The 21,037-nt window shown below is 45.2% G+C and overlaps 2 protein-coding genes across 3 annotated transcripts in view; one reads left to right on the forward strand and one right to left on the reverse strand.

Moving 5' to 3' along the window:
• The window catches only part of TMEM100 (transmembrane protein 100), a 64,202-nt gene extending 63,063 nt beyond the window's left edge, over nucleotides 1-1,139 (reverse strand). Inside the window, exons 1-2 of one of the 2 annotated variants that reach the window (XM_087750444.1) lie at nucleotides 942-1,139; nucleotides 239-350 (exon numbers count right to left, since the gene is read on the reverse strand). The gene's annotated coding sequence lies outside the window, so the exon portion shown is untranslated. The remainder of the gene's footprint in view (nucleotides 1-238; nucleotides 351-941) is intronic. The other variant, XM_087750443.1, reaches the window with a different exon arrangement.
• Nucleotides 1,140-9,829: 8,690 nt separating this feature from the next.
• Nucleotides 9,830-20,796, forward strand: PCTP (phosphatidylcholine transfer protein). The gene is made up of 6 exons (XM_087751183.1): nucleotides 9,830-10,008; nucleotides 14,110-14,227; nucleotides 17,925-18,004; nucleotides 18,340-18,511; nucleotides 19,233-19,300; nucleotides 19,798-20,796. Exons 1-6 carry the CDS (start codon nucleotides 9,862-9,864, stop codon nucleotides 19,861-19,863), a joined length of 651 nt encoding a protein of 216 aa, XP_087607309.1. The 5' UTR covers nucleotides 9,830-9,861; the 3' UTR covers nucleotides 19,864-20,796.
• Nucleotides 20,797-21,037: the final 241 nt, after the last annotated feature.

A 21,037-nucleotide genomic window follows, 5' to 3' on the forward strand; every position in this document is an offset into this window, starting at 1 on the left:
CTGGAATTCAGCAGACTACAGTAATCTGAACACAACCCCCCAGCTCTTCCCCACGTGAACGCTCCTGGAAATACAGAACCAGAATTTGTACTCACAAGACTCCAGGATCAGGCCCTGAACTCCAGGGGCAGGAGCAGGACCCCCGACACCCGTGCCAACGCTCTGAGCCTCAGAACACCGATAAGTTTCCACCACCAAGTTTTTAGGCAATACAATTACCAGATTCAGGGTCTCGCACCTTTTTCGTTTTTCAGACGTAGTTGGAGGGTAGGATGGGAGTCAACCAAACGCCACAAACAAACCTTTCACTAGCAAAACTTTCAAACGCGTGTGTTCAACGCCGCGCACACCTAGGGCAAAGCACCGCGGGTCACGCCTATCCCCCAACACCTCTGCGAGAGCGGAGGGCGCGAACAGGCGAGGAAAGCTTTCCGCAGCTCTCCGCTATCCAGCCCGGCAGCACCGAAAAGGCACCGCTCGCGGGGGCAGCCCCGACCGGCAGCGCAGGGAGCCCCCGGAGCTCCTAATTGCAATGCTTCATCCCCTGGGAAAAGCCCCGTGCCGCACGGGCGGGAGCGGTGCTGGAGCCGCCTCGGGACCCGCCGGCCGGAGCGGAGCGGCTCCCTGCGGTGCCCGAGCAACCCCCGCCCGCCCGCCGGCGCGGGGAGCCGGGCTCCGGGCGCTGCCGCGGCAGCAGCGGGGCCAGAGCCCCCCGGGCACCGAGAGCCGGCGGGGGCGCAGCCGCCGGGAGTGAGGGTCCGGCGGCTGCCAGCCCCGCCGAGCCGTGCCGAGTCCTGCCGTGCCGTGCTGCTGAGCCGTGCCAGAACGTGCGATGGGATGGGATGGGATGGGATGGGATGGGATGGGATGGGATGGGATGGGATGGGATGGGATGGGATGGGATGCCGTGCCGTGCCGTGCCGTGCCGAGCCGTGCCTTACCTCCCGACTGCCGGACGGGACTGCGGCGGACACCAGCCCGGAGCAAGCATAAGAGGGGGATGCAGCTCGCTGCACAAGGGACTGTAAACAAAGTTCTTGGTGAGAGCGAAACAATTAAGGGACCGGAGCAAATTCAGCGGCGGGAGCAGCCGCGGGCGGGGCGGCACTCACCGGGAAGGTCCCGCTCTGGTCTGGGAGGGCGCCCGGGAGGGAGGCCGTCCTTGAGAGGCCAGGCTGGGCAGGGCGAGCAGGGAGCCTGCCCTGCCCTCCGCAGTTTTGCTCCTCCGTGCCGGCGGTGCTGGCGGCGCAGGGCTCGCATGCCCATTTCAGAGATGGGCACGGCGGGGCCACGCGTGTCTCCTGCTCCGCCGGGCCACGCAGCGTGGCGAGGCTCGGCAGCGCACCCCGGCCGGGTCAGCTTGGACACCGGGTCTGGGAGAGCATCTGCCAGCCCTCCCTGCCCTCCGGCACGCCACCGTGCCGGCTGCCCGGCCCCATCGATATCCACACATCGTGGGGACGGGGGGCTCGCTGCGGGTCCTGAGCCCTGCTGGGATGCCAAAGGTGGCAGTGCTGGGTGGTCCTGCGACAGCACGGGCCACGCTGAGATCCGGATGAACTCCTAGCTGGTGCTCAGCTGCTCAGGAATTAACCTAGGAGGAACATAGTTTTGGATGACACCCTTAGAGGATAAAGTTTTATGTGCCATCTAGAAATATTTTAACTGGCTTTTCTATGCTTTCATCACTCATTTCAGCGGAACACCAAATACTACAGGAGTTTAGAGTGGGTGGGTATGGTATGTGTTATTTTTTACCATGATTTCTGTTCTTTTCAGACAAAAAGCAGACAAATTTTGCTTTAAAGGCTTGTAAAAGGACATGTTTGAATGTTGCGGTTAAGCTTACCCAAAGTTTATATTTAAAAGGCACTGTTTTATCAATGATTGATAAAAGAGCAGTGCACCAGATGTATTTAATCAGCCACCCTGTCTCTGAAAGCATGCATGTACTTTTGACTCCCTTTCCAGGGTGAAATCCTGGCCTCACAGAAATTAATAGCAAAACTTCCATCACCTTCACAGGGGCCAGGATTTCACCCTGTGCGTCGTTAAGAACTCCCCAGTGATGGAGATCCTGCCAAGGGTTCACCTCCTCCAGCCCAATCAGCCAGGGGGCTCTGGAAGGGCTCCACAGCTTTATACAAGAAACTGGCATTTGTTCCCCATTTGCTGGTGTTCCCTCCAAATACATCGTCATTTCAGCAGAAATGACAAGCAAACCGGGGAGAGGATCTCTTGGGGCATTAAGTCCAGTCCTAAATCCAGTCCTTCCTAATACAGGCAGCCGTGCCAGGTAATATCTGTATTAAACTTCCCGAGTTCCACCTCAAACCAACGGGGTTTCCCACTCCTCCTGCTGGAAGGCTGTGAGCCTTATTCTGCGGACGTCTAGGAACCTCAATCTTGTTTCTAGCTGGATGTATTCATAGGCAATTACACATGGATAAACAAAGCCTGTGGCTGAAATAGATCTCCTTTCTTCTCGCAATTAACCCTCTAATGTCCTAAGAGGTAGAAATCAGACTCTCAGTCTTACTTTCGATCAGCATTTTTTCAGATGTGGCCTTACCAGCATTCTGCACCTAAGTGCAAGTATTCTCCTGCCTCTACCAGAAACACTAACATTTCATAATTATCCTCTGGTTGTTCAGTATATCTGGATTTTTCTCCAGTATCGGTTCCACTTATCACTTTATATGAGAAATTCTTGCTGTTAGCACATATGTGCATGACCTAAATTTCACCCCATTCCTATTACATCAATTCCTCTCTAGTCCTTCCAGTGTAGTATTTGGTCCTCCTATGTTGATAGCAAACCTCCCTCCCGTGCTTACACCACCAACAGTTTCACTAGGACATTCTTACTTTTCCATGCCAAGTTTATTACTGAAAGTATTACATAAAATATGGAAAGTATTACATAAAACAACTCCCAATACTGATTTTTGAGGAACTAATCTGAAGAACACACAAACAAGCATTGAAGCTGAGCTTAGAACTCACATGTTTCTGTACAAATAAATGCCCTAACAACAGGCTAGAAAGTCACGCTCTCTTCTAGACCGAGCGCAGTTGTAACTCCTTTTTGTGAAGCAGAAAAGCTGGGATGGAAAGTGATGGGAATGGCGTCTCCCTCTAGTGCTGAGAAATCAGTGGGCTCTCCCCTGGAAGGGTGGGTTTGTAGCTCTCAGGCACATAAGGGTCAAATACAACTTGGGCAACACCCCGCCGGCCTTTTAAAAAAGGGACGAGTGACTACCTCTGCCTTTTAAGGTCCTGCTGTGTTCCGAGCATGACTCTCCAAGGATATAAGGAGAGAAGCACCAAACATACCCGAACCAGCACGTTTGGCACCTGTAGAAATTCAGTGCAAACAGCTGAGGAAACTTCAGGACTGAGCAACAGCTGCAGTGAGGGGTTACAGGTTCACAATTTTGGACTGCCATGCTTAAATGCTACATAGTTCCCCTTTAGGGCCTGCTCTAAATGACAAAATCTCCTCCCTGGGGCCTTAACACAGCTGCTTCGGAGGAGGTGCAGCCCCAGCGGCTGGGACAATGAGCAAGAAGCCTGTGCGATTCTGGAACCCATGCAGCCTATTGAGAGAGCAGAGTTTTACTCCCGAATTGAGCAATGCTGTTGCTCTGCCTACTAAGACACACTTGCAATACTTCATGGCTTCCTTTGAGTTTCTAACAGTCTCCTGGGCCTTAACAGCACAGCAAACAGTGACTCATTAATCTGGCAAAGTACAACCATTGTGGGCTCCCTATTCAAGTAGTTCTTCTTGCCTTTTCCCTAACCCTCCACTGAATTTTCCTGTATTTCATCCCTAAGCCCACACACGGACACAACACGCCAGCTGATTATATTTACTGGAACTTCTAGAAAGCATTCTTTCAACATGTTTAATATGTTGTAATTTGTCCTTATCATGTCATGCAGTGTATGTGTTTTGTGATGGGGAATGGAGTCCTTAACAAAGCCAGTTAAACCAGAGAACCAAATCATTTCACATAAAATGCTGTAGCTGCCCTCTCACTGAAACGGTTTGCAGCTCAAGGGAGTTCAGCGCCGTTGGCGGATAGCTATGGGAACCACCCGCTCCGTGTGTAAGCAGGCTCATGAAATGGATGTGCTTGTAACGATAGCGAGAAACTTCTTTGGTGACTAGGAATATGGAAAGGAATTTTCTTTGAACTCCATCAGATCCTACCAATACTTTGGTCAACATCAGTTACCCTGCTGTGCATTTGAACTTTGTTATTGCCCTACTCAGCTTGCACTTAATCTTCCTGCAGTGCTGAAGAAGAGGGGGCATCTGAAACTGAAAACAATTATTCTTATCTCCTACTGCTTTCATAATTACATGAATTTCACATTTGAAAAGCTGCATTCCTATGTGGACATGTGCTTTTAATTAATAGAGGGATGTGCCACACCACCAGAAACCAAATCCTGAATCTTGCACAAGTCGGTTACAGAACCTCTGAATCTTTAGCCAACACGGCAGCTTTCTGGCTGAGCTAGGAGGAAGCCTGGTAAATAACCACCAGACAATGTAATTTCACCATGACAGTGCTTTTGCAGCAGGATCCAGCAGATTTAGCTCAGACTTAAGTCAGGATAGGAATGATCTCTTCCCATGGCTCTGCAGAGGGCTTTTCTTGTTTTCCCACTTGCACTGAGCACCCCAAAGAATTTACAGGGCACAAAGACATGAAGGCAAATGCAAAGAGCTGAAAAAGTGAATTGCCGGAGCTCACCTAGCGGATGATGTCAAGAGACATTTTGTATCTTGCTTCCCTGCTCTGCCAGTAGATGCAGCATAAAGAGCACACACTGTTCCCTCTTCAAATGTCAGTCTAATGAATATGGAGCATTTCAGCCAGTTGTAATTGACTCTCTAGCAGTAGAACAAAAATGATGAGCTTTCAGCTAACCTACACCGGCCATCGATCGCATTACTTCCTTCAAAACAAGCTTCTCTGTGGGCTCTACACAGCTTGGGAAAATTGGTGAGAAGGGAAAGAGTGTGTTATGGGGAAATCACCATTTGTCAGTGGTGTTTAATGGCTGTTGATGCACAGATATACAGGTTTATGGTCAGAAGAAGCCTTCAGGTTATCTTAGTTGACATCCTGCGTAACACAAAGCATTCAATTTTACATTCAGTCCAAGATCTGTACCATGAAACCAGAATTCTCTGCTCATCTGAAGCATATTTTTCAGAAAACCATCCAATTAAGAGATGGAGAATTTGTCTTGCCAATACATTCAAATATTACTATCTTCACTGTTAAAAAAAGTTATGGTTTATTTCTAATTTTTCTAATTTCTTTATGATAATTTTAAATCTTCTGGCTTTTACTCTGTCTGATGAGTCTTTCTTTGTCCTACTCCACTACAATCCTTGGGACTAAATTTACACACAGATCTATCTAAAATGCTGCATATAGCTAAAATACCCAGATTTTCTCCTACATAATAGATGACTTCTGTGAAATATTAACAGTAAGTCAAGTCTCTGACCTAAAGGGTAGTTAAGAAAGACAAGGAAGAATTATTGCAGTAAGACCAGTTCTCACTATTCCCACAAAAGAGAGCTTTTCATACGTATCATCTGCTTTAGCATCACATGCTAAAAGAAATGTTTAGAAATATTTCTACATCCATGTAAACAGGTTAGGAAAGTAGAGGGTGTGGTAGTGACAACCATTTGCCAAATCAAGTCAAGATCTAAATAGCCTTGCTTATCTTTTGAATGAGTCATTTTACGTCATGCAGATAATAGTGCAATCCCTTCTTTCCTACAGCAAAGTTTTAAAATTACCCCTCTTTTCTCAAGGCCAGGTAAATAGGTTGCACCTCACAATCTCCAGTTTATTTGCACTGGGAGTGCATTACTTTCCAAAAAAGCTGTGGCTAAAAGGTGTAAATCAAAAGTAAACATGGCCAAATGGGTCCTGATACCAGGAGTCCAGCATATTAAAACTCTTTACCAAAGATAAAAATATTTGGTATTAGAAGGCAGGAAATCAGCAGAACTCCAGTTATTCTCTGAATACTCTTCTATTTGGGTGGAGCTCTGTTGAAACTCAACATAGGTATAGTCATAGTCTGGGGTTAAATTCAACGCTATGAAGAAGGCGGATACAAGCCAGTGTTTAATGGCCACTTAAGACCTCTTCTGACAGCTCAAACAGTGCACGTCTTGTGCTAGTTCTTTGCAAAAGAGATGATTGTCACTCTGGGTGCCCCTTTCTGCCTATATACTTGGGCAGGAATATAAAATAGATAAAATATATAAAATACATAAAATATATAAAATATATAAAATATCTCAGTGCAGCAGACAGGCTAGATTTTCTGCATATTCTAAGAGTGTTGAAAAAACAGATTTCCCTTTGACTGACTCAGGAGAGGAGAACAGACTGCCTTACACATGCATGCCTGTGGTGGGAGATGCTATTGTTACTTTTCATCTTTCTGGATGAAGAACTTGCATCTTGCAACCTGCAAAAGTCATGAAACAATTTGTAAGAAAGGCTTTTACATAATGCAGTCAATAAAACAACAGTAGCAGAAGATTATAATTGGTTTGGCTGTGTATAACAGAAATATGAATGTGCATACTGTATAAATGGTGTGTCAGGACTATTCAGCACTTTTGCAAAGTTTTTGGCATGCACTGAGTAAAATGGAATGACAATAGTATATAAATGTCTGCAGAGCAGTTGAATCCATCAAAATCCCACATCTTCAGTTCATCTTCAAGAATTTCTCAAAGTGCACCAGTGCCACACAGAGACAGATGCAGGAAAACACAATATAGCTGGTAGCGCTCTCACATATGGATACCCATATCCAAAATAAACACTGAAAATCATCTGGGGCCTGAAAACATCAACGTAGTATTCACTGCTGTTTTCATTTCTGGCCACATATGATTTCCTGATGGAGGAGTTCTCCAGTTTACTGGTTTGATTCCACACCATAGAATTCAATGGATTACTCAGTGTTGATTTCAGTAGCAGAAAGGCTAGGTGCTAGGGTGGAATTAATACAGACTATTTCCATTCTAAAAAACAGGTGGGCAATTTAGGTGCATTAATCCCATCGCTCATCCAGATCAGCAAGTTTCCTTGAGGTATCGTTTCCCACTGAAAGCAGCAGCAGCTAAATACCTAAGAAATACTAAGTATGTGGGTCAAGTTGTGGGCACTTTTGAAACTCCCCCTCATTGCCCTAGAATAGTAACCCTCTATTTTCATTCAGTTAGTATTTAGGTCCCTGATCCATGTGTGGGACTGGATCGTGCTGTATCTAGGCTGCCTTGGGTAGCTGCGCTGAGGCTTGGGTTCATGTTCCCGGACCCAGCTGCCCTGAAGCAGTTGCTGTCCCACTGCCTGTTGGGACAGAGCTCTGGGAAGTGAGTCCCTGCTGCGTCTGAACTCACCCCAGACTACAGCCACGCTATCTAGTGGCGCAGATATCAAAGGGTTTGGGTCCAAGGTTTAGCTTCTATCCGTAAGACAAGGGCAACACGTGGACATACAACTGATAAATAATAACACTTACATAAACATACATGAAAATGGAAAATAAAGTCCCTTTTCAGAACTGTTTGTGCTTTCTTAGTAATCACCACTCCTTATTTACCAAGAAAAAAGGTCACATAGTAATGTGTTTTTTGAAAGTTTTGGTCCCTAGAGTAGCCTTGTGAGATAAATCTCTCTTTTTCCATGACTGCTGGGGGGAGGAGGGAGTGGCCAGGCAGCTGTAGCCAACTTACAACTCCGATGCCATGTAGACAAGCGTATAATGAAAAACATTTACCATAAAACAATAGGCAACGCTGAGCTGTGATCACTTCAGTCCTTTTGCACAAACAAGGCTCTTTATGAGATCACGTAATCTCACAGGCTCATTTACAGGCATGTGTCCTTGCTGCATGTTAAACACCAACCTTTGACTCACAACTCCTTTTTCAGACTGGGTGAAAGTCATCTCTGTACCAACAAAAGCCACAAGCTCTTTCAGTCTCACATGAGTCCTATTTCAGAGCATGAATGGGATTTAAAAGTGAGATAGAAATCTGATAAAATTGCTGCAAAACTACTGTTTAAAGAAATATTTCTGCAAGATAAACTAAATCAGTCTCACAGATCATCATATTCCGTTTTGAAGACCAGATCCTCAGCTGGGGGAGCAGCACAGCTCCACTGAAGTCAATTTAGCTTAGCCAGGAATCTACTCATAAGGGTTCAGCGGTAAGAAATGTATTGTCATCATGTTTTGGAGAAACAGCTGGGCTGACTGAAAGTACGCTATTGTATTTCACAAAGAACACGAATAAGCCAAAATATTTTATATGTACTGTATAAATATTAATAATAAGAGGTCATAAGACATGTAAGGATACTACAAAAATAAAACAAAAGAACTGGAATGTTTGCCTGGCAGTTTCACTGAGGAGGTGAGAGCAGGTAATGTACGAGCAGAGACTTTCCACCATTAGTGACGTTATTTTAGAAAGATGCTACATGTCAAATTCTGGCATCAAATCTACATGCTGGGGGGAGGATCGTGAGATGCCATCCTGCCTTCTGCCACAACTCTCTCTCCAAAAAGTTTTCTGGGCTGTGCGAGGATGACACTCAGCCTATATGTCCAAACCACAGTCAGCCAGAAATCCTCATGCTCTGCTTGCAAACCAATTGACTGGAACTGGAAGGGACAGCTGACAGTAGTGAACTCTTTGTCAAAGAAGCCAGCCGCTTGGCAGGGAAGCTAGGAAAAGCTACATTTTGCCAGCCTTGCACAGAGGTTACCACCAAGTACATTGGGCTAGTGTTGTCAGGCAGGCTCTGTCAGTCAGGAGGTTTGATCATGTCCCATAGCTCAGAGCTGCTTGCGTTTTATTCTGAAGACACAGTGTTCAGCAGGAAAATCTCACAGGAATCAGAAGAATAAAGCTGCAATGAAAACAGGTTTACAACTTCAGGGAGAACAACCTGCCCTAGCCACTTAAATGTTTTGATGACCTGAATGCTTTGGCTGTCTGTGCCAGCCGCACACATTAGTATCTTGTTATAGCTGGTGTCATTCATGAGGGGCCTGAGCAAGGTGTGAGGTGCGTGCCCGCTGCCGGGGAGGTCAGCCCAGTGACCCAGCTTTCCGTCCCCTTCCAGCCTGCCCACCCCAGCCCACCATGGGCCTGCTGCCCCCGCCGCCAGGCTGGCGGGGCCTCGCTGGGCGCCCGCCTGTGTCAGACACCTACCAACCAGCTGTACGGCGTTCAGGGGTTCTTTATATATTCTCGCATGAACAGTCCATAAGGGAAATTGCTTTTTAAAGTGTGAAAATATATACATATAAATACATGTGCCCATTGAGACTACTGAATCTCCGTCCTCGGGGAACACCCAAAAGGAAAGGCCCTGCCAGGAGGCGAGCAGACCCGGGCCCCGCGCTGGAGCGGGCCGAGGACACGCACGGTTACAGGCCGCCTCTCCCGCGTCCCGCTGAGAAACTGAGACCCTCTCACGAAACCGGAGAGCGCACGGGGAAACCGTGCTGGGCAGAGAGGTGCGCCCGCACACCGGCCGGCGGGCTCACACCGCCATGAGCCCGCGTCCCCCGCTCCCTGCCCCGCAGCGGGCGCAGGGGCAGCGGGACGGCGCCCGGGCTCGCCACGGCGCCACGGCCCCCCGGCGCTGTCATGGCGGCCCCGGGGCGCGGCGGGGGCCGGGCGGGCGGCGGGGAGGGGCGGCGGCGGCGGCCGTGGCCATTGGCTGGGCCCGGCGCGGCCGCCAGTGCCCCGCGCCCGGCCGCCGCCTCCTGCCGGCGCGGAGAATGGAGGCGCCGCCGTCGCGGGGCTTCTCCGAGGAGCAGTTTCGGGCCGCCTGCCGGGAGCTGGACCAGCCGGCGCCGGCCGCGGGGGGGCCCTGGCAGCTCCTGGTGGAGAGCATGGGCGTGAGGATCTACCGGCTGTACGACGAGGTGGGGGGGAGCTCCCCCGTGCCGGGGGGCGGCCGTGCCTCGGGCCCTGCCCGCCCGGGGCCGAGCCCTGCGTGGGGGAGCGCTGCCGAGGAGCGGGGCGGGACGCGGGCCTGGTTGCCGGGGGCAGCGGGTCGTCGGCACGGCCCCTCCGGAGCCGCCGGTTCCCCGCCCGGGTCAGGCTGAGGTCCGCCGCCCGTCCCGGCGCTACCGGCCTCGGGTCAGTTTCTCCAGGCTCCCACAAAGCAGCTTTCAGGGTAATGCTGTTAACTGCTGATAGAGAAAGCTGCTCTGCTGCGGTAAACACCGCCCTTGCAAACTGCTGGGGCAGCCTGCAAACTGGGAGGCTCTTAAAGCTGGTGAACAGCTGGTGGCTGTTGAAGTTCCTGGTGGAAGGTGCTGTCGGCGGCCCGAGCACACGGGGCCGTTGCTCTGCGTGTCCCGCTTCTCTCCCGACCCCCCCGGCGGGTGCGTGGGGCCGAGGGGGGCCTGGCCCTGGGCGCTCCCCACCTGAGAGCATCCTGATCTGCAGGCTCCCGCCTCCCTTCCTTCGCTCCAAAACTCCCTTCAAACTGATTCTCCGCCTTTCTCCCTCTAAAATGTGGAGGTAGTTTGGAAAAGGTTGGAATGAAATTCCCCCCTTTTTGGGGGGACTTCTCTTAAGAAGCTCAAAAGTTTAGGCTTCCAGAACTGACTTGTAAGTGATTACCATAGTGAGTGTTTCCATTCTGATGCAGATTTACGATTTAATAATGACTTTTGAATCCATATAAATACCCTATGCCTTTAGCTCTGTGCTCACAGTTACCTCTCAACTCCTTATAAAGCTGGACTTCATGCTGTGCTTTGCATGAAAATTTTGTATTTGTATTCTGAAAAATCATTTCAGGCAGGGTCGTGTTAGAAAAAAATAGCAAATTAAGCAAACGTATAGGTCTGCGTGAAAGGCAAGACAGGGTAAGGGAAAGTTTTTTTTTAAAAAAAAAAGTCACGTCATACACGCCAGAATTTTTGGTGGTAAATAGTCCCCATTTCCAGCATGGCTACGGTAACGGGCAATAGTTAACGAGCTTGTCAAGGAGAGCGCGCCGCAAGGGAGCCTGCGGTGTCCGCAGGTCTCTGCGCAGGAGCTGGGCCTGCTGGTGAAGCAGCGGGTGCTGGGGGTGTTGCTTCTGGAGTGGGTGAAATAGAGACTTCAGGACTGGAGCTCATCACAGGCCTGTAAATGCACCGCACAGGGAATGAAGGCAAAGTAACTTTGGGAAGTTGGAGGCTGCATTTAGCCAAACAAATGGGTCCAGGTGTCCGTGAGACTTGAATTGGGGCAGCCTGTGTTGCTCTGGCTTTGCCACTATGGTATAAGGTGAAGCTGGCTACATGGAAAATAGCTCAGGCTTCTCCTCATGCTTTTACAGAGAAGGATAATTGGGCTGACTGGGAAACATTGAGGTGTCTTTTGTTTTGGTTTGGTTTTTGGACAGACTAGGTAGGATGCAAGGGACCTTTTCGAGTCCAGTTTTCTGATTCTGCTGGGAAATAAGTCTCTTGTTTGTTTTGTCTTTCAGTTGCTTCAAATTGCCACATGAGAAGAAGAACCAAGTCTAGGAGAAGGGTCTTTGCTTAAAGTTGTTACTGGAAAAATTGGCTTTTAACAGTTATTGAACTGCAAGTCCACTATAGCAGTGGTAGTCCGGGAAGCTGAAGGCAGCAATTATATTTCCCGTTGCCTTCTCTTTCCACCTTCTCCGCAGGCTGCACAAACAGATCTCCTGGGCTTTCCTGCTCTGTGCTGTGTTCCAGCCCGCTGATTGACTCTCCTGCTGATAGGCCTCGGAAAACCTGAAACAGTTCACTCTTGTTTTAAGTTTCTTATTGTAAATTGCTGTGTTTATTGAATGCCTTTGTCTGTCTTACCTCCTGCAAGATGTACCGTTCACTTCTCAGATCATGATTTGTTATTTCATATTGTTATCAAAATACTACCTTTTTTAGTAGAAGATATTTAATGATGTACGCCATGATTTGTCTGGCAGTGGAACAAATAGATTGGTAGAGAAGAACAGCATAATTTCTCGATCTGTCTTGAGCTACAGTATAAGAACTTGAAGGCTACAGATGTAAGGGTGACTGAACAGATACTGTGAACCAGTTGGGAGCCTACCTTGGAATGTAAGGTAGAATCCCACCTGTTAGGGCAGGACATTAGGTCGTGCAGCACTTGCACTCCGGTATTTAGTGGCTTCTGAATTATGTGACAGTAAATGACATCACTACAGCTCTATTTTAACCTCTGATGGAGGTTCTATCTACAGCAAAAATGCTTTAAAGACGTATATTGTGTGCATATCTTTTGATAATCCTCAATTAAAAAGTATTACAGGCGCTTCCAGCTGCCTGTTGGGTGGAACATAAAAGCTTTAGAAACAAGCAATCCAATGTAATAGTTTGTGGTCCTAAAGCTTTTACACTGTTTGGAAGTGTGAAGCTGTAGTCTGTCCTCACTAAGGTACAAAGCACACAATTCTATGTAAAATCTTTGAGGCAAGCTCTGATAGCTTAAATGAGAAAATTACTGCATGGCTTTCTGCTGTCAAGCAGATAAAGAGGAAGCTAAAGGATGCAAAGAAACGGTGAGTGTGCTGACGAACAGCTACCTTTGCATGTTGACTGCAGAATTAAAGTTTTGGGTGAGCTTGGTTTGTTACCTCGCAAGATGCAGTTGTAATCAAAGTTCAGGAAAAGAATACAAAGTCTTCTATTCTTCAGTGGAAGAGCAGCCCAGTGACATGAGGAAGTAAGACTTTTTTTTCTGAATTACTAGAAGAGTGAGGAGAATTGTGGCTTGCTGTTCTCCTGCCTTATGTGCCATTTAATGTAAATATACATATGTGCAAGATAATCCACATAGCATTTCTGACTAGTGACCTGAAATGAAATAGTGTTTAAGCTAAAACAACTATTTTTCAAGTACCAGTGTAGTGCTTTGACATATGCTGTTGGGTCTTGGCTCAGTTTCAGGTGTGGTATTTTCAAAATTAGTTTTTCTTGTGAAAATAAAAATGATGATGCCTTTTACAAAGACAACATGAGCGCACGGGGCTGCACCGGTGATGAACAGTTCAGGTTTGAAGCTAGGGATTGATGCTTCAGTGAAACCACAGTGAAGATGAGTAGCTTAAGCTTCTTGGTCCCACTGTTATCTTCTGGTACATCAAATCTTCATCTTCTAGGGTTGATTCGTGAAGGGGAGGGGAAGAAGAAAAATCAACCATTCACCTACAGAATGTTGTATAATCCTTCCCTCCCTTTCCTTGGGAGTGCTTGAATTTGACTCCCACACCGTATATTCAAAATACTCTCATTGTTTTAATTTAGTCCTGAACTGGTACTAACAATAGAACAAACATTGCTCTATAGGCACAGATGGAGTTTCCATATGTTGAGAGAAACATTAAAAGCATTAACATAGGAGATATCCTGCACCCCACCCCTTCAGTGCAGACAGCTTTCAGAAGGAAAATAGCTGATAAATATTCAAGGCAGATATGATAGTGCATTGTGTATAAGCATGAACATTATAAAGCATTCTTGTATCACAGCCTGAAGTATAAACATACCTGACTTGCTGGAAAGCTTTATCGTGCAGTACTTGGTAACCTCCTAGAAATGGCTGAGAATCTTAAACACATTACATAGGGTCTGGAGACCTTGCCACCACAATTTAATGCTTCTGGTAAGCTTCAGTGTGGGCAGGATTTAGTCCACACTGACCACTGGAGACGAAAAGGGGCGTATGTGTGTGTGTGTGTGTGCAGAAACATGCTCCCTTTGGAACTACTTACAAAGTAAAAGGGTACTGGTGTAAGGGAAGGAACAACCATTGTGCTGGGCAGGTCAGCCTGTCTGGATTTAAACTTTCATGTATAGATCAAAAAGTCGAGAGGTTAAAGACTGAATCTTGCATTGTTTTTTGAACACTTGCTTTCACAGCTCTTGAGCAAATTTGTAGTATGTGCCCCACCTAACTTCCTTCAGCTGTTCTCCCTGCTGCAGAATACTTCCCTTTCCTGTGTGACTTTTCCTCTCCCTGTTCTGTTTCCACAGCAATCAGGACTTTATGAGTATAAAATCTTCGGTGGTCTTGCTGACTGTCCCCCAAAACTGTGTGCAGATGTCTATATGGATTTAGATTTCAGAAAACAATGGGATCAGTATGTTAAAGGTAAGCCCATCTAGGCAGTTTAAAAGCAAGATTTATGTCCACATTGACTCTTCTCACTAAAAGTTTGTTCAAGGGTGTTTTAAAGTTGCTGCATCCAAAGACTTTCAGCCAGGCTTCAGTATCTTTTGGGATAAGGTTGCACTCTGCAAATATACAAGTAAACACTGACATGGAACAGCTAACATCTGATCACCATATAGCTTCCTTCTGGAATGAATTCTTTCCATGTTGGTTAAAGCACATAATTGGCATCACTTACACTGGAGCACCTTGCAGCTTCTAGTTGTTGTAGTTCCTAGGTTAAATTTTAGATGTTCTGGGGAGAAATGGAGATGGTACCTTTTGTGCATCTTTGCGTAATGCAGCAGAGCGGTGCAATGGCTTGCACCAGTTTCATGTGTGATGGAGTGTCTTTTCCTGAAAATGCTGGTTGTTCTTGGCACCTTTTACAATCAGAAATGGGTGTATCGAGAGAATAGTTGGTGACTTCAGGCTTTGACAGAGAAAGGAATAACTAATTTAGTTGTGTTTATTTAATGTTGTATTTGAAAAAGGGAGTTGAACGTGGATATCCATATGATGTTAAAACGTCTTAAGTCAGTGGTGACAAGGCAAGGATTCAGCTGGTGTAGGCATCCAGTAATCCACTTATTTTAAAGATGAGGAGCCCTTCCCTCTTAAGTCTGTGCTTAAAATCAGTTCAGGCCAATAAAACTGAAACATGGTCAAAGTGTTTTGCTGAACAAAGGACAGCGTAAAAAGCCAAAGAATTGTTAAATGTTGTGCTTGTTAAGTCTAGGACAGCTCTATGGTGAATGGTTACTGGTAATGCCTTTGGCTGTATTGGTACAGAGAACCACATATTTGACTCCTGTCAGTACTTGGTCAAGTGTTATTTGTCAAAATGGGCAAAAGCTTTCTTGTAGCAAAGGCCACTTTGCCGTTAATGAAAAAAAAAAAAAAAAAAAGAGCTGGAGTGGGACGCAATGTTATCATATTGGATGTAAAAATACTATGTTATTTTAAGTTTTTTCAGTAGTCTTGTAGTCTTTGATTTAAGTGCATTTAGGAGAACTGAATCCTTCTTAAACAAACACTTTTTTTTTTTTTTTTGTAATGCCTTCTTAGAGAAAAGAAAGGAAGCAGTTGGGGGAAGCTACACCCTTAAACTAAAAACTAGATAATGTTGCAGAGCTGGCATTTATATCCTTGCTGACCGTGATATGTGAATTTATACTTGTGCTGGTACTTCAACTCCAGCATTTCACAGAAGTTAACTCTTGAAGGGCATAAACATAATGTTAACGCTTTCCTTTTAGCTTAAAAATTGACACAAGCCCACCCATTCTTTAGAACTGTACATACGATGAAATAGTGCGAGCCAACGTTTTCCATGTAAACTACATAAGCTTTGTTTTTCTCCTTTCATATTTAGGGAGAAAAAACAGAAAACTTCCATTCAGAGCCTTCATGCTATTTGTTTTACTGTTTGTATTCCTTGTTGCTTTTACATCTATGCAATAATGGCAGTCCAAAGAAGAGTTCTCTGCTGAACTGCTGGCTGGCATTGAAATAAAAACGTGACCAGAGTAGAAGCAGCTGCCTTTTTAGTTGAAAAGGTAACTGCTCCTGCGCTAGGCATAAGAGGAGCTAATCTCTGTCCTCTAGTTCTCTTTAGCAAAACTCTTTATGAAGGCCTGACTGGAGGCAGATACGGACAGGATTCCTGTGAGTCCTTCCGAGGGTCATGCTTTGATCTGTTCTTGCCAAGGATTTGCCTGAGGCCTCAGAAATTTTGGTGTCGGTCTGCTGCTGTTGTTGCATTGCTGTTAGTACCCTGGCTATTTCCGAAGCCGGCTCCTGGATATCCACAAGATGTGGGCATCCTGAGGCCTGGTCTGTGCTGCAGCTGCTGGTTCAGCAGGGAAGCTGTGACTAAACTGTATAGTAGTGACTGAGGTACCGCATGCTTCTGTGGCATGATACAAAATGGTTGGGCCGGAGCGATATTGAAACTTGCTACTCCTGCTTGCAACACCATCCTGACCGAGATCATACTTCCCAACAATTTCATGGTAATAATTGACTGCTAAAGCAGCAAATGCAGCTGTGCCTATTAGGAATAGGAAGACTTGTGATCTATCCTAGTAATGCTAAGTGAAATCTGGTTATTGATTCAAATGCACTGTATTCTGCTTTGATGAGAAGCTGTCCACTAGTATTGACAGACTAAAGTGAATACAGGTGGGACATGACTTACCTATTGTGTGTGTTTTCTGTGTTTGCAAAGATGCAAAGGTAGATGAGTTAGTAGCTAAAAATCGAGGTCTTTAAAATAGTGTCTTAATCCCTTTGAAAAAGGACTGCTCTGCAGTTAGAAATGAAAGTAAAGGCAATAAACCAATGCTCCAGTGACCTCTGGTGGATAGCATAATGCTGTCACTTATTACAACAGTGGGAGTATTGTGCATCCAATACTGCTGTAACCCGGAGAAGAGGAGAACCTGTTTTCGTGGTGACAGCGGACTTGCAGGGCAGACTAACAGAAGCCTGGTTTGGAACATGTTATATAGGGAAAGAATCTCCCATCTGCCTTAGCAATGAGATTATCAGTCTGTTCTTGCCTTATTTTCAAAACCACTGAAAGCGATGTGGCAGACTGTGTGCATAGCTCTGAAGGATATGCAGCAGCTCAGGCAGAAGTCTGCTCTAAAGCAGGAACAGACCGCTCTGACTGTTGATGTGAACCATTCTGGATCACACCCTTTTTCACTGCACCCATGTAATGACCAGTCCCTGAGCAGACAGGAGTCCCTGGCTCAGCCCCATGGCTTGTCAGGTCCGTTACCCTGATAATGGCAGTTACTGCCGCGAGGGAAGAAGCCGTACAGTAGACAGTTTTTCAAACTCGGTTATGTAGTTTGATTTGAACTAATTTTTCTCCTTCATGCCATACTACTATCTGAGTCACTGCTATGTTTTAGGGACTATTCTTAAATATTTTTTTTTCCTATTCAGCTGCCTTCTGATTGAGTTTCCAGGCAGAGTGAAGGTGGTGGAATGAAGGCTCATAAACTGCTCAAGCTTCTTGTTCACTGTTGCCTGTATATACTGCTGTAAAATTCCTAATAGCTTTTCCAAACTTCATTAATTCCTCATGTAAGACCTCTTCAGGTGTTAGAAAGCAGTATTCATCCTAGTTCCATGTTAACTCAGAATTATTTACAAGGATAATGACATGCTTGTGAAAAAGCATATGTAGCTGTGGCTCAGAGTTATACAGAATATGCATAAGTGAGGAAAAAGCTTTGAGAAGGAAAGGCTTTGAATGAGCTAACTGTCTGAAAAGGAATTTGACTCTGCCTCCCCCCAGAATTATTCTGGTTTTGTGTTTTGTTTTTTGGTTTTTTTTGGGGGTGGTGGTGGTGGTGTTTGTTTGTTTTTCCCATCAATGAATTCAATAGCAGCAGAAAAACAGGCCACCTATTTTTTTGTATTTGGTTCCTGAACAACCCTGCTACAGAACTTTTCTTTTGATGTCTTCTGCTGCTACAACTTCACATAGATATCAATTTTGACATAAGGGTTGCATGTAAAATCTGTTCATGTCAGAAATCTGAGCAGTTCTTGATGCCCTGTATGGTTCTGTTGCAGTAGAAATTAAAAATATCTAACAATCTTCCTTTTTCAACTGTAGAACTGCATGAGAAAACATATGATGGTGAAAAAGTAATCTACTGGGAAGTGAAGTACCCTTTTCCTCTCTCAAACAGAGATGTATCCTTTCAAGCTTTTTGTTCCTCTTGCAGTTTTTGTCACCTGGTCATCCAGGGATCCCAGCAATGTACTGATTCTACTGCTCTGCTGCACTCGATCTAAGACCTTGCAGTCCTCGTATTGCATGAATATGTATCGCATGAAACAGAGTGTGGGCGCCTCTTCCCACACACAACTAAAGCTCACATAGCTGAATTATTACTCTGCAGGATTGAATCCTGTAGAAGCATCAGAAATAACTTGAAGGGGCTGGTGTTTGTAATGGAATTCACTTGTCAATTCATCATATGTCAAGCTGACAGTGTTTTGACATGTCTCCTCAACTTGGAATACAGTATGTCTATATTCGTGAATGTCGGGAGATGGATGTTGATGGGCGGAAGATCTGGGTTGTGTTAGCTCAAAGTGTGTCTGTTCCTCAGTGCCCTGAAAAGCCTGGTATTATCAGAGTTAAAAGCTATAAACAAAGTCTGGCAATTGAAAGTGATGGCAAGACTGGATCTAAAGGTAAGAGGTCAAGAAAATGTGATCACAAGTCGTGTAGCCAAAGAATGTATGCATTGGCAATATGCACAAAGAGGGACGCTGGAAATTTTAAGCTAAAAACAGTTACTCTAAAGTGGATGTACTGAGCACTAGGAATACTCTAAAATGAATGAAACTTTTGGAAATGTCCAGTGCAGTGTGCTATTGTTAAGAATCTTCTATTGAACAGTTGGGCTGGGTAGTTAAGAACTGACTACTGACCACTTCGTTCTGCCCCCCCGTCCCACCCCGCCACCTCCAGCCTGCACTTTTCCTGTCAGCCGGTTCAGTTGGGTGGAGTCTGATGCTAGCTGCAATCTGGTTAACTCAGCAATGATATAATTATCGTGTTTGACAGATTTATAGATTAAAGGGTTTGCCTAGAGATTGACCCCTGTCTGAGAGTAGTCCTTTAAAGATAACCCTGTTTTATAAGACAGGCTGCCTAAAATGGTTTGCAATAGTCTAAATTAATATTATGGCACTCTCAGCGTCCCCGAGGTTAACTGGGAATGGCTATACTTATTTCACATTCCACTTCAGTGCAAGTTGATTTTTTTTTTTTTTTTGTGAAAACATTAGAGGAGAACTGTTGTACTTGGTGATTCAGTTTTGCACACCGACAGCTTCTGTCGTATGATGTTAGAGTTAATACTCGGACTATGGCTGGATAACTTTCTGGTAACTTCTCTCTCATCTCTAGTCTATATGTACTATTTTGATAATCCTGGTGGCATGATTCCATCATGGCTGGTCAACTGGGCTGCCAAGGTAAGTAAAGGTTGACAGCACCATTGTCTTTGGCTAATCTGTTTCAAACAATGTATTCACTGCCTCCATACCTGTCTTCTGCATGTTGGGTAGAATTATTTTTTTCTGAAACGGTTGTATTGACCTTTCTAGCTCTTATGCAATCCCATTTTTAGAGTCTCACTATTGTCTGCACTCATGGCAGTTGTCTTAATTTTTTTTTTTTTTTAATTCCTGTCAAATTCCCTTGGTTAGTCAACCAGGCAGGTAAATTTGTGCAACAACAACAACTAATCCGTGTTCCAGAGCATACGTGAATAGCCTTAGTACAAGCAAACTTCAATAATGCAGTTCGTTCGTGAAGGATTAAAGGAATGGTCTGCTGCTTTGTACAAGATCTTAGAATTGTCCTGTATTTGTTTGAAGGCCTTGATCTATATAGTGGGAATTCTCATCTTGCTTATAGTTTTCCTTGATTACATTATGCAAGAATGTCTTTTCCACTTTTCTCTTTACAGAGTGGTGTGCCTACTTTCTTGAAGGATATGCAAAAAGCTTGCCGTAATTATTCTAAGAGCACATAGGTCAAAGTTGATCTGAATTGTTTAATTCTTAGAGCTCTGCACTTACAGGAGTGGCTATTATATATTACACTGGATAAAATCTACCTCTAATATTGGAAAGAATTTTATTTTAGTTGGTTTATGCCTTGAATTTTATTGGATCTTTGTTTCCATCTCCAACTGAAGAGCTAGCCATGGACAAGGTAACACCAGCATCAGCTGTATCCTTTTGAAAGTACTTAAGTTTAGCCTTGTCCCCCATGCTTTGCTTATGCTGATTGTCATGTGTCAGCTAGAGGAGTTCTGTTGATCGAAATATTACATCCTCAGACAAGAAACAACAATCTTGCTAGGAAAAGTGTCTGAACTTGGACTGAAAATTCTCTGTGTGTTTTATGCCTGGATCTGTGGCCTTGCAGGGTGGCTTCCTACTGAAATTGAACAATGGAACTTGGATTGCTTAGGAGGAAACACTTTTGCTACCCAAGTTTGTCATTCTTAAACTGTCTGCCTGCTATAAACCTAAAAAATGTTGAGGGCATACAGGTAAATTACTAGAAATCTGCAGTAGGAAGTGGAACTGTGTTATTGAGCTTCCCTGTGATGGCTTTAAGTCCAGATTTAAAAGGACTTGTGCCTAAAGCCTTGCATTCACATCTCAGTACCCCTGTATGAAACGTAAAAACGATCAGCTGTGTCCAGCTAGCAAAAAAAGAGGAGCCTTTTAAGGGGACAAGTTACATCTTCAGGGTCAGTAGCCTTGTCTATGAAGCAGCTTGGATACCAGCTTTAAATTGGAAGTAATTTTAAACTGGATGCCTGCAACTGAGCATGAATGAACTTGACGTGAAACTTGGGCTTGCTTGCATTTTTAAATTTCATGCTGATGTAAAGAATGAAACTGTAATTTTGGATGGTAATCCACTAAAAGCACAACCGAGCAGGAAATTAAATTTCCAGCACCTTTGCGGGGGGGGTGGGGGGTGGGTGAGGATGGGGTGGATAAAAGGTGAGAGGGCCTCAATCTCAGGGATTTAAAATATTCTGCATCATTACTAAATCTAATCCTGTTACGGAACAAATCTTGTAATGGGGTAGCTTTGTCTTGTTAAAAAATAAATGGTTGAAGTGATTGCCTTTGTACTTTGTGTAAATATTTGTTTCCAATAAATCATTATTCTGTCCGTGCAGTGCT

This window comes from Nipponia nippon, unplaced genomic scaffold, assembly GCF_047370975.1.
Source record: "Nipponia nippon isolate SJK-2023a ecotype South Korea unplaced genomic scaffold, ASM4737097v1 scaffold_14, whole genome shotgun sequence".
NCBI classification, from domain to species: Eukaryota; Metazoa; Chordata; class Aves; order Pelecaniformes; family Threskiornithidae; genus Nipponia; species Nipponia nippon.

Bases quoted from the DNA above. Each gene is read 5' to 3' on its own strand.
- PCTP (XM_087751183.1), top strand. From the start codon at position 9,862: ATGGAGGCGCCGCCGTCGCGGGGCTTCTCCGAGGAGCAGTTTCGGGCC. The intron at 18,005-18,339 runs GTATCCTTTCAA...CTTGGAATACAG, and splicing joins TTCCTCTCTCAAACAGAGAT to TATGTCTATATTCGTGAATG. The intron at 18,512-19,232 runs GTAAGAGGTCAA...TCTCATCTCTAG, and splicing joins TGGCAAGACTGGATCTAAAG to TCTATATGTACTATTTTGAT.